Source organism: Eutrema salsugineum, unplaced genomic scaffold (genome assembly GCF_000478725.1).
Source record: "Eutrema salsugineum unplaced genomic scaffold, Eutsalg1_0 scaffold_1, whole genome shotgun sequence".
Lineage (NCBI taxonomy): Eukaryota > Viridiplantae > Streptophyta > Magnoliopsida > Brassicales > Brassicaceae > Eutrema > Eutrema salsugineum.
Genome location: NW_006256909.1, coordinates 1,665,415 through 1,677,412, shown reverse-complemented (window position 1 = coordinate 1,677,412; position 11,998 = coordinate 1,665,415). Strand labels below are relative to the sequence as shown.

The 11,998-nt window shown below is 39.4% G+C and overlaps 3 protein-coding genes across 6 annotated transcripts; 1 reads left to right on the top strand and 2 right to left on the bottom strand.

Moving 5' to 3' along the window:
• Positions 1-514: 514 nt before the first annotated feature.
• LOC112081900 lies at positions 515-8,114 on the bottom strand. 3 transcript variants are annotated; one of them, XM_024148824.1, is made up of 6 exons: positions 7,835-8,114; positions 7,060-7,545; positions 1,510-1,595; positions 1,097-1,407; positions 927-998; positions 515-845 (listed from the first exon to the last, which is right to left on the bottom strand). In XM_024148824.1, the coding sequence occupies exons 1-6, from the start codon at positions 7,995-7,997 to the stop codon at positions 515-517; spliced, it is 1,449 nt and encodes a 482-aa protein (XP_024004592.1). In that variant the 5' UTR covers positions 7,998-8,114. The 3 variants fall into 3 exon arrangements, 1 of the variants encoding a protein (XP_024004592.1); XR_002896777.1 differs by lacking the exons at positions 515-845; positions 927-998; positions 7,060-7,545; positions 7,835-8,114 and adding an exon at positions 1,691-5,499 and having other exon boundaries at positions 1,368-1,397; XR_002896778.1 differs by lacking the exons at positions 515-845; positions 927-998; positions 7,060-7,545; positions 7,835-8,114 and adding an exon at positions 1,691-5,499 and having other exon boundaries at positions 1,389-1,407.
• LOC112081901 lies at positions 6,107-6,910 on the bottom strand. Its single transcript, XM_024148825.1, has one exon. The coding sequence runs from the start codon at positions 6,887-6,889 to the stop codon at positions 6,182-6,184; it is 708 nt and encodes a 235-aa protein (XP_024004593.1). The 5' UTR covers positions 6,890-6,910; the 3' UTR covers positions 6,107-6,181.
• Positions 8,115-8,308: 194 nt separating the features above from the next.
• On the top strand, positions 8,309-10,474 carry LOC18030757 (oral-facial-digital syndrome 1 protein). Of its 2 annotated transcripts, XM_024148549.1 has the most exons (4): positions 8,309-8,424; positions 9,062-9,365; positions 9,471-9,942; positions 10,184-10,474. In XM_024148549.1, exons 2-4 carry the CDS (start codon positions 9,110-9,112, stop codon positions 10,356-10,358), a joined length of 903 nt encoding a protein of 300 aa, XP_024004317.1. In that variant the 5' UTR covers positions 8,309-8,424; positions 9,062-9,109; the 3' UTR covers positions 10,359-10,474. The 2 variants fall into 2 exon arrangements, with proteins under 2 accessions (XP_024004317.1, XP_006412025.1); XM_006411962.2 differs by having other exon boundaries at positions 9,062-9,942.
• Positions 10,475-11,998: the final 1,524 nt, after the last annotated feature.

Here is an 11,998-nt window from a genome sequence, read left to right as displayed (position 1 = left end):
GATTACAGCGACGATCCCTAAACGCCAAAGCTGAAGGTGGTCGACTAGGTCAGGAAGTAGCGAGGGTTTATCAAATTCACTAATTCAAAAGAGAAACTTCAGGAGGTTTCGTTGGTTCTCTGAGTGAAAACCGACGACCTCGAGGAAAACGATGGAAGATTACAATTCTCTATGCAATTTTCCCTCTCATTTTTTTCTTTTTTTTTTGAGACTCTCTGCGAGGCTCGAAGCGAGAGAGAACCTTCGGAAGGCGAGCGTACCAGTGCAAAGAAATTGCCGCAGCAATTTTCTTTATATAAGGTCCCATTTCTTTTTTTTTATTACAAGGTCCAACTTTTTTATTTAAAGTTCCAATTGATCAAATTTCAGCACTTTTTAAGAATAGAATAGCGGAAAGATCTTTGTATTTTTTTTAACCAGGAGCAATTTCTCTATTTCATTATGTGGAGAAATCAAAATACTCCTTTTGTATTATTACAAAAGAGAAAAGAAAAAAAAAACAGAACACAAATCTTCAGACATTGTCCGAGCTGGTATAACTATCAACCTTGTGTCTAAAAACAGTGTTAGGAGTGTGTCTTGAGTTTCGTCTTCTTTGGCTTGATGATGACCACTCTCGACTCTCAGAATGATGATGCCTGCTTCCTTCTCTACGTGCACCTCTATTGCTGTTATTATTACCATTTTGATCATCACTCGATCTTGAAGAGCTAATGGTTGCAGAAACAGGAGTACTCGGAGCTGTCTGTTCGTATGGCAACGGCTTAATTCCCTGCAAATCAGGCTCCGGGATGAATCCAACTGGTCGTTTCGACTCGTCCATTTTCCTAAACGTGATCGATATCCTGAAAACATAACCGATATATCAAGTTTCAAAAAAACGCCATTTTTATGTATATGCAAAACTTACATTTGCTAAAAATTACCTCTTTGTGGGAACCGCAGGTACACAATGCTTAGCTACATCTGCACCATTTCCCTTTAGCACTAGAACTGATCTGAAAAGAGAAAAGTGAAAACACTCTTAAGCAAGCGAACGAAGGAAAAAATCAAAAGGAGAGTAAACTATGCAAACGTATAGAGTGCTAGCTTTTACCCGACGGGAAGTGGTATAGAGTATGAACCGGAGAATTCACCATCTCCTACGCTTTTGAGATTTGAACCAAAGAGTATATCGCATTCACTGAGGAATGAGATTGTGCAGAAAGGGCGGAGGAAGTCATGGTTATCGATATGTGGAGGTATGCAATCTCCTTCGTCGTATATGTTAACGATACAACTATCAGGTACACAAGTTGGAGGAAGTACATGCCACCCAATCAACCTTCTTATTATTACTTTGAAAAGAGAAGGTATTGGATCAACCTCTACGCGTTGAAGGATTCCTGGTGGGTTTCCTGCTTTGTCCTTAACCAAATCACAAACCCAAAAAAAACTCTCTTCACATTCACAAAAAGTGATCAAATGTCAAAGAAAGAAAGAAAACAAGAAGAAGAAACAGTCACTTACTATTGCATAGTTATAACAGCATCCAAATTGAATAGTAACTCGTCCTTTGCCTCTCTTCCACTTACGCGGAGCAGTAAAAGTACGTTCTAAACATGGAAACAAAACGAAATTTAGATAAGTTTTTTTTTTTTTTTTTTTGAATAATATGTTAAATTATATTAAAAAAAGAAAGACTTTTTACATGGACTTTTAATGATAAAAGTTCTACTTTTTCAATAACATAAGATTTCTGATTTATCTAAGAAGCTTTTGTGGCAAACCACACTCATACACCATCTTCAAACTGATGTTTCCCTTGCAATCTGATTGTGCTGAGCCTGTTTCTCATGATGACATCCATTGTTTTCAGAAGTTGTTCATTCGTACAGTGGTCCTCTCCATGTCTTCGCCGATTTCTCTCCCTCTAAATTGAATGTATTGCCATCTGAAATGCATACTTCACAATGAAAGATCGTGAATCCTTCGTCCCCATCGTCATCAGAATGGCGAGAATACTCTGCCAATTGCTCGTATAGTTGGTGCCTTGAATTCCCTTTACCAGCTTCTCCCATATCAGGCTTGTAAAGGGGCAGCTAAAAAATAGGTGCTCACGAGTTTCTCGTGGTTCCGTGCAGAAAGAGCATCCCAGGTTAACATTTATGTTCCATCTCTCCATTCTTTCCCCTGTTTCTAGTCTGTTACGAGCTGCAAGCCAAGTCACAAAAGCATACTTTGGCGTGGCAAACTGGAACCAGATAGCTTTGTGAGCTTCCCAATCAGGATTTGGAGACCTCAAGTTCCCCAGAGTGTCTTTGGTAAGGAATCGACTAGTGTAAAGACCGGTTTTGTTCTTCCAGAGTGCAACATCCTCTTCATCCACCATTCTATTTCTCTTAGCTTCAACAAGCTCATCTTCAACCTGTCTCAGAAGTGGGTATCGGTGTCTTCTGATTCTAGTTCTGTCTAATATACTGCCCAACGTGGCGTTCAGAGATACGCCCAGGTCTATGCATCCTCGCGAACCAAATATATCAAAAAGACAACCCATTGAGCTCCACTCGTCAAACCAGAATGAAATAGAGTATCCATTTTTCAAATCCCATTTATAAAGAGTTTTTGCCACAGCTCTGTATTTCAATAGTTTCTTCCATATCCACGATCCCCTCACCGAGTTCTCCGTTACTGACCAGAAAGAACCCCCTCTTATTAAATGTTGCTTCACCCAATCTACCCATAAGGATTTCTTAGACAAAAGCCTCCAAATAATTTTGAGCACACTGACCTTATTAGCCACCTCCAAAGATTTCAGTCCGAGACCTCCTTCTCTCTTTGGAGTGGTAACCACCGACCAAGCAACTTTTGTTTTTCTCGAGTTTAAAGCTGGCCCTGACCATAAGAAAGCTGAACACAGCTTGTCTATCTCCTGTATACACGATTTTGGAAGCCTAAATGCTGATATCCAGAAGTTTGTGAGGCTGAAAACGACTGAGTTCAGAAGCTGAAGCCTGCCACCAAATGATAAAGGTCTCGCAGACCAAGAAGTAATCTGAGACCTGATCTTTTCAATAAGCGGTAAGTAGTCAGCTGATGTCATTCTCCTTGTTAGAAGTGGGAGCCCAAGGTATCGCACTGGGAGATTTCCTGACTCAAACGGAAACTGTTCAAGAATAGCTTCCTTTTCTACATTCTCAATACCAGCCATGTAGATGGTTGATTTCTCCAAGCTTATATGCAAACCAGAGTGGATAGCAAAATCATCAAAAACCTCCAAAACACCTTCCACCGATCTCTTATTCCCATCCACAAATACCATTAGATCATCAGCAAAACATAAGTGGGTAAGCTGTAGCTCTTGACAAGTAGGATGATAACCAAACTTTCCTTCCAAAGCTGCTTTATCCAGTTTTTTTGACAGAACATTCATACATATAACAAAGAGGTATGGAGAGAGAGAGCATCCTTGCCTAAGTCCTCTCTTGCTTCCAAAATACCCAGCAAGCTCACCATTTACTTGCACTGAAAAGGATGCAGTGGAGATACATAAATCGATCCAATGAACATATTTTTCTGGGATGTTCAAAGCCTTGAGAGTATTCAGCAGAAACCTCCATTGAACTGAATCAAATGCTTTGGATATGTCTATTTTCATAGCACATCTTGGAGTAATGGTTTCTTTATGATAGTCCTTGACCAGCTCCGTAGCAAGGAGTAGATTTTCCATTAACAGACGATCTTTCACAAATGCTGATTGATTAGGGGCGATGAACTTCGGAAGCACAACTTTAAGCCTGTTTGCAAGAATCTTTGATATGATTTTGTAGATTACATTACAACATGAGATTGGTTTGTAATCTTTCATCGTCTTAGCCTCCTTCTTCTTTGGAATCAATGCTAAGATCGTCGAATTTGCACCTTTGGGAAGAAAACCAAGCTTAAAAAAAGATTGAACCGCTACCACCAAATCCTTTCCCACTATAGGCCAAGTTTCTTTAAAAAATTCTTGGGTATAACCATCAGGGCCTGGGGATTTTTCCTTTGGCATTTTGAACAAGACAGTTTTAACCTCTTCATCAGACACTTCCTGGAGAAGTAATTGGTGATCCTCATCGCTACATTGAAACTCAAGCAGCTCTCGCAGCTCCTCTACTTGCCACGGTTGAAAATCATTTAGCGTCTGACTCATAAATTCAGAGAAGTGGCGCTCTGCTTCACTCTTAATACCCTCAGCATCAGAGACTATAGATCCATCCGGGCAAATAATTTCTCTGATATTGTTCCTTGTTTCTCTTATCTTTGCTGCCAAGTGAAAAACCTTATTGTTTTGATCCCCCACTTTCAACCAGAACAGCTTTGCCTTCTGTCGCAAATACTTTTCCTCAATCTCTGCCAATCTACTCCACTTTTCATAGGCTCGGCGTTCAGCTTCCATAGCTCCTGTAGTGGGATGAAGCATCGTTTCTTGCTGGTATTCACAAAGGATTTTGTAAGCTTCTTTACTTCTTTTAGTAATATCACTAAGCATTTGTTTTCCCATACTCCTGATTTTTGGTTTGAGATCCTTCAGCTTTTTAGTGAATCGATGAAGCGCCGATGTGGAGTGGTAAAGAGGAGGCGACGAGCTCCACTCCTCCTGAATCTGGTCCCTAAACCCTGGGAAAGAACTGATGGCGTTTGTAAACTTGAAAGGCCTTCTACCCTTTGCCTCTGCCTCCTTTATATAGAGTCTACATCTAGCGTGATCAGAGCATCCACCCGATTCAAAAACACAATAAGATTGTATAAATCGTGATATCCATGCTTGGTTTACTAATACTCTGTCAAGCTTCTTGCTTATCATTCCTTCCACTCGCTTATTACACCAAGTAAACTTGGGACCATGGTAGCTCAAATCTATAAGTTCACAGTAGCTTACTAGATCTTGAAAATCCCTCATACCAGCAGGAATTGTTGGAGAGGTATCAAATAAGGAGTGCTCATCCCCCTCAAGAATCTCATTAAAATCTCCACAAATCAGCCAACCTTTGCCTTGGAACATAGGAGAATCATGATGAAGTTTTAAATCATCCCATAACTTTTTCCTCTCTTCCACTGAATTGGAAGCATAGATAAAAGAAATCAGCACTGGCTCCTCCATACCCTGTATCTGAATCGAACATGAGATCATTTGTGATGTTTTAAACAGAGGTGTCACACAGACATTTTGGTTCCAGACGACCCATAGCCGGCCAAGCCTATGGTGCTCATAGTTAGTAATGCAGGACCAATCTCTAAACACTTCATCAACCACCTTCTTTGCCTTTGTTTCCTTAACCTTTGTTTCTATAAGACACCCAAAATCAAATCCTCTCTGCTTTATCCAATCCTTCACAACTGTATGCTTACTCCTTTTATTGAATCCCCTCATATTCCAGAAGAAACCCGACATATTAATTTGATTTGCGTGAGTGACTTTTGCCGTGAATGCCTCGAGCTTCCTTAGCATTCAACTGTATATCCTTTGTCATTGGTCTCTGGACCTCTTTACTGGCAAGTCTGAGAGATTGCCTTGTCCCCAGCTCCGAAAATTTTGGGATAGCGGAGCATTCTTTGCCCGGATCCGACTCAGCCGAAACAGTCACTACAGTCGCTACAGTCGTGCTCTCTGTTTCTTTCTGTTCCGAACTGATTTCCACTTCCCCCTCTTCCAAATTCTCTTCTCTAATGTCCCCTGCTTCATCCTCCATACCACTAAGAGCCTCAAATCGAGAACTGAGAATACTGACCTCTCCATACTTGGAGTCTTTTGTCACCTTTGCGGGTGATTTTACCGGATTCGGTGGTGTACTCCATTTGCCCCCTTCATCTTCCTCTCCCTCTCCCTTTTCCATACTCTGTATCACATTCTCATTGGTCCCCGTCTGAACCTGTTTCAATCTCTCTATTTGTTCAGTTGATGTCGAGCATGTGTCCTTCGCCACTTTTTCAACCCAGATAGGCCCTTTAGGAATATTTTTCTTTGGTGATCCACCCCCCACGCTAGGTTTAGAAATGCATTCTTCTGTCTTGTGTCCCCATTTTCCACATCCATTACACTTTGATGGTAGCCAAGGATATTCATATTGCACCAGCACCTGTTCACCATTTTCCATATCAAATGTATAGCATTTTGGGAGTTCCTTCGTTAAATCTGCCTCCACAAAACACCTTTGCTTCTTCAAAGCTTGTACACAACTCTGTTTTCAGGATGTAGACTCTTCGGTGCACCAATTGGGCTTGTCAAAAAAGATAACCCTTTCCACGCAAACATGGGAACGGGGCACATTCTTGACCTTAACCCATAATGGAAATAGATTGCAGCTCGGGTTTGCACCTTCTTCCGCAATAGGACTCCAATTTTTGAAAACAAACTCGGCACATTGCACAAATTCCACATTCTCCTTTTTAAAACTCTGTTTCTGACCACCTCATCCTTAATTCTAAATTTAACTGTGGTTTTGTCAACAACAAAAACATCGATCTTCACAGATTTATCCGATAGGGGCCAGATCCTGTTTACGAGCACATGAATTTTTCCAATGTAAGGGGCTGTATCAAGAAATTTTCCAACCAGTAAAGTTTCCCATAGTGGCGGCGAGTTCTCCACAACTTCTTTTGGAACCTTGATAGTGGGCACTCCATTCACGTCATCAACCTTGTATTCATATCGATGCATTTTTTGATTCGATTGCACCACCCCTGCCCACGATCCCGATTTCTTCTGTTGCCCTACAACACTTAGTTCCTCTTTCTCGATCACTTGTTCATTCAAAACCATATCTGCTTCTTTTGGTACGTCACTCTGTTTTCCATCACTTCCTATCACTTCCCGATCCACCGGAGTTCCTCCCGGAGGTAGTGAGCCCTCCGTCGAAGCCACCGACATCAACGCCGGCCGCTTTCGTGAGCAGAAATTCACTAAACCCTAGTCGCCAAAATTTTCGCCTGCTTAGCAAAACGCTCCGTTTTCCTCAATGTATTTCTCAGCTTTTTACCGAAATTTAGATAAGTTACATTATAAAGTTTCCAAATTTCAGATTTATGCAAGAAACGAACCTTGAAGTTCTCCTTTTCGACCCTTTTCTTGTAGCTCATAGACATGATCAACGATCCTTCTCTGCTCCACCGCGCTAAAAACACCGGTATGCAACTCAAGCCCCTCGAGGATATTAACGCGTTTTCCTTTAACTTCCTCAAAGCAAGTAAACACTTTCACTCTCTTTACATTCATAAACCGATATTGCTCTCTTTCCTCCCTAGACAATTGACGCTTCCCATGAGTCTTCATCGAGTCTCCATTGTAATGACTCGCATCAACGTCTTGTGCACTTGGTTCACTCTGCTTACCTTCTTCTTCCTCCTCGAGCCCATTATCTTGTGTCATATCATTCTCTTGTGCCATATCAGCCCAAGACATTTTAGGACTCGCCGTCTCATAAGCATTTGATTTAGAGGAGGACTTCACATCAGTTACTTCAGGTTCCATATCTTTCACAATCGACTTATCATCTCCAGTAGCCGTCTCTATGTTACTACAATGCTCTGTAACAAGGAAAGAACACAACTTTAAGATGATTTTTTTTGGGTTAAATTCAACTTTAAGATGATGGGAAATCCCAATATAGAAATCTCAAGAAGATAGCTTAATTCCTTAATCATCTATATACTATCGATTAGTTGAAAAATGCGTCCTTTATAGGTGTATGTTATCAAGCCTAATTATCAGAACAACGATCAGAAAAATCAAGCACAATGCAACTAAAATTCTCTGTTTCTCACTCGAATTATCGAAATTTTCGTTGAACAGAGGGGGAAAAGAAAAAATCTTAACCGAAGTCGAGAGAATGGATTCGATCGGAAAGAACAAGCACGCAGTCTTGGCAGAGATCTCTAGATAAGAAAGGCAGCCAAGTCGTTAGAAATTCCGAAGCAATCTTAAGATCCGATGGCTTATACTTGCGTAGAAAAGGGTCTTCTTTGTCAATTGGCTCCATTCTCTTAATCCACACCAATCGAAATCTCTGTGCGTTCCGTACACAAACAGAGTTTCGGTTTGTACGGACTGAACTAAGGTTCGTTTACTTTTGGTGCTCTTTTGAGTCTTTTGCTTCAATGATTGCGATTTCCGGTAAAGTTTAGGGCGGCTTTTATCGCATTCACCCCAATAGGGTAGTTTTGTAATTACTTACAACACGCCGACAGACTTTTGATTCATATGGGCCTTTTTGTCATGGTTCATATGGGCCTATTTGAAGCCCTTTAATTAAAGCCCGTTAATTATTCGAGAAAAAGTTTCGGATTTCTCAACTCGAAATTCAGACAACTGGTTCCTCTCCTCACAATCTCTCTAAGTCTCTGTCAATCGGCGACGGACTGGATCAAGCCGGAGCAAGTAGCCCCAACGTTTCTCTTCTTGAAATCGTAAAGATCCTTTCTAATCTGTGCCTTCAATTTGCTCAATCGAGTTTCTAGATTCGTGCTTACTACTTCTCGATCGGTTTTGAAATTCCCAAGTATTATACGGTTTCTCTTCAGCAATTTGTAGCTTCTCTCTGCGTTTCTCCTTATCATTTCGTTCAGTAGTTTTTTTAATATAATTTGTTCAACTCTAGTGTTAATACTGTTTGAGTTTCGTGCTTGTTTTTTTTTTTTTACCACTCGCCTCCCAATCAAAACCACTGATCATCGAGTCTTCATCATCATAGTTTGTGGATATTCATGCTCAGTTATCGTTTCCGAGACATTTCAAATTGTTTCAAAATTTATGGAAGCTGAAAAAGGTTATGTATATTTGTTGTTGCTCTAATATCATTTGGCTTATGTAGCTGTTTTTTATTTAGTTTTTAGCTGTTGTTGTTGTCTTGATCTTCATCTCAATCATCATTATCCTTGCTCAGTCAACAAGCGACTTAAGACATTATTATCATGAGCCTAAGTGTGATATTTATATATTCTACATTTTTAGGTCAACCCAAGTTGGTTCTGCCCTTAACTAGACTAGATGTTGATTTTTGGATTTAGTTTGGATTCTAAAGCTTCTTCCTTTATATTATTGTAGGAAGAATAGTTCTTCTTCTTATTTAGTTTTTGGACAAAGATTTTGGAAATGGCTGGTAACGCGGATACTAGTGCACAGGATTCATTATCAGAAGAAGCCCTTGAGATGTGGAATCACGAGATGAAATCTGGTCAGCTGCGTGTAGATAATTTACAAGCTGACCATGTAGATTTCCATGCTTCACTTGAGGAGGGTTCAGAGGAAGATGCACGAGACGAATTAGGTGTTCTATTAGGTAGGGTCAAGTCAGCTGCAGCAAGCTTGCGCTATTTGAGATCAAAAGCTAGAATCTTGACCGTTCCTGGTATTTCCCATCTGTCACTCGGTGCTGAACAGCTTGAACTAGAAGATTACAGCTCAGTCTCTGAAGTGGCTAAGGACATTAATCTTCTGGCTTTTCACAATCCAGGTGAAGATACACTGACTGGAACTAGCATGAACCAGGATTCCTTGGTTATAGAGGGTGGAGCTTATACTTGGAAGATGCTCCAATCCATTCAGATGGTTACTGATGTGCTGGAGTCTCTTTTGAGGAGGGTCACCGCGGCAGAATCTGAAACGTCTTTTCAAAAGGAGAGGGTAGTTATAGGCGAGGAAGAAATTCGAAGGAAGACAGTCCAAATCGAGAATTTGTCCTTGAGGCTAGAAGAGATGAAAGAAATCGTACGTGGGAATAAAGCTGTTCTAGACGAAACAGTGGAGATAATTAAGAAACTAGTTGAAGATAGTAGGAGAGATAGAGAAAAAGCTGTGGAAAATGAAGAGGAGTTACGTCGTGTGAAGGCAGAGTGTGAGTCACTTAGAAATTACGTCAATACTTCCACCAGTGTTAGAGAAACACTTGCTTCATCTGAGCGGCAACTTGAAATCATCGAAGCACGGTCAGTCTCATCTCTTTTGTATGCAACTTGGTAGCTGATTTATGTAGATTATGAGACAGGCTTGTGATTGTTCATTTACAAAGGTACAAAGTATGTAAATCAATGTCTATGATAGCTTCATGAGGGGAACTCGGTAAGAGCAAGCGGTTGACGCCTGATTTCAGTGACTGAGACATAAATTCAACTGTTATTTTTCAACATTACTGAATCAATTCTCATATATGTTGTATTTGGAAAGCAGGTTGGTGGCTAGGTCGACGCAACTGGAAGGCGAGAAAGCGCAGAAAGAGGTAGAGGTTCAAAAGCTAATGGAAGAGAACGTGAAGCTAACCGCTCTTCTTGACAAGAAAGAAGCTCAGCTTCTGGCCTTAAATGAACAATGCAAAGTCATGGCTTTGAATGCTTCAAACATCTAATTATCAGGGCCGTGCCCATGTTAAGAAAAAAAGAAATAGTCGCCTACGGGCTTTTGTGAATATAATTTTGTTTTTTAGGATATATTTTGAATTTGAAATTTAGTTATATTGATAAACTTATTCTAAACTATTAGGCATAAATCATATCTAAAAGGATACAGGCTCAAGATCACATAACTCAACTTTCTTTCAACCTGGACTGTTTCAAATGCAAGTATATGCGCTTACGCTTAAAAGCTGTTCAGAACTCTATTGTCATACTTACAATCATGCTTCAAAATTGTCAAACTTAGATTCATGAATATTACATGTATGACTTGGTAGTCAAGTTGCGCATATCTTCTTCTATCTTTTTGGAGCCAAATTATAAGAACCAACTTTCCACTGGTCGTCGAACCAATCATGTTTTCGTTGTAATAGAAAATCAGTGGAACAACACAAGTAGAAAGGATCAAATTCTTCCATTATTGTGACATGGACGGGCATTGCCTCCTGTACCATAATGTAATAAATCATTTCTCATTTGGTCATTTCCAATCACAGAACATGAGAGTATCCACCAATTTTAGGCATATTACAAACAGGAAAAACCATGAAATGACTTCTTTAGTCTCTCTAGATCTGGAAGAATAAACACAAAACACTTCTCCTAAAAAAGGATAAACTGGAAAATACAGATTGTGACACTGACAGTTATCAGAGAGGCTCACATCAAATGTGACATAGAAACTGCAAAGAGTTGTAATCAGCCGAAAGACAGAAAACAATGTTCTACTCTAGTGGCCTTAGAACATGATGTTGGGAGAAAAAAAAAACTTCTCTCGTCATAAATTATCCACAAATCAAAATTGTGGCTCAGATTTGATTGGAGGATTATTTGTCTGCTTGTGGTGCTAAAGACTTTGCTGAGTTGTTGTTGGAAGGTAAGTGCCACATGGGAGAGTCATATTATATTTTTTGCAGACAATGGATCCTACAGTGTTTAAGGATTATATGAGCAACTCTTCTGTTACTCTCTTTTGTTGTTGTACTTATATGTGGAGTTAGCAGACATTAATATATTTGTTTAACATCTAAATATATTTTTTTCTTTTTTTTAATGTTAATTTCTTCCATTGGTGGTTAAGGTATTATTCCATGATTTTTTTATGCATTTTGTCTTAAGAGCTGTCCCTTTTATAAGTTTTAGATTGGAAGATGAACTTGTAGGAAAAACTAATTGGGGGAAGAACTTATTTTTATAATAAAAAAATAACTGAATTCTAATATCTTTTGATGCAGTTTATCCATTTAACTATTGGAGTATAAATTAAATTAGTAGGAAAACTGAGGAAATTTTAACTGATTTTTAAAAATCTTTTATCTTAAATATATTTCTTTATAACATCTTTATAATATCTTTTTAAAATGAAAGATCTCTCAAATATTCTTTATGCATTTTTGTCGTTAGAAGCTGTCCATTTTAAAGTTTTTGAATTTCAATAAAAATCTGATAGGTGACTTGGCTTTGTAACTACATCACATCATACCAACCTTGCATATTGCAAAATCAATCTCTATTGTACTGGACTTTACAGGTTTGAGTGCAACATTATTTTTGTCGTGGACATGTACGTACTGTCGATGGTATTAAAAATATG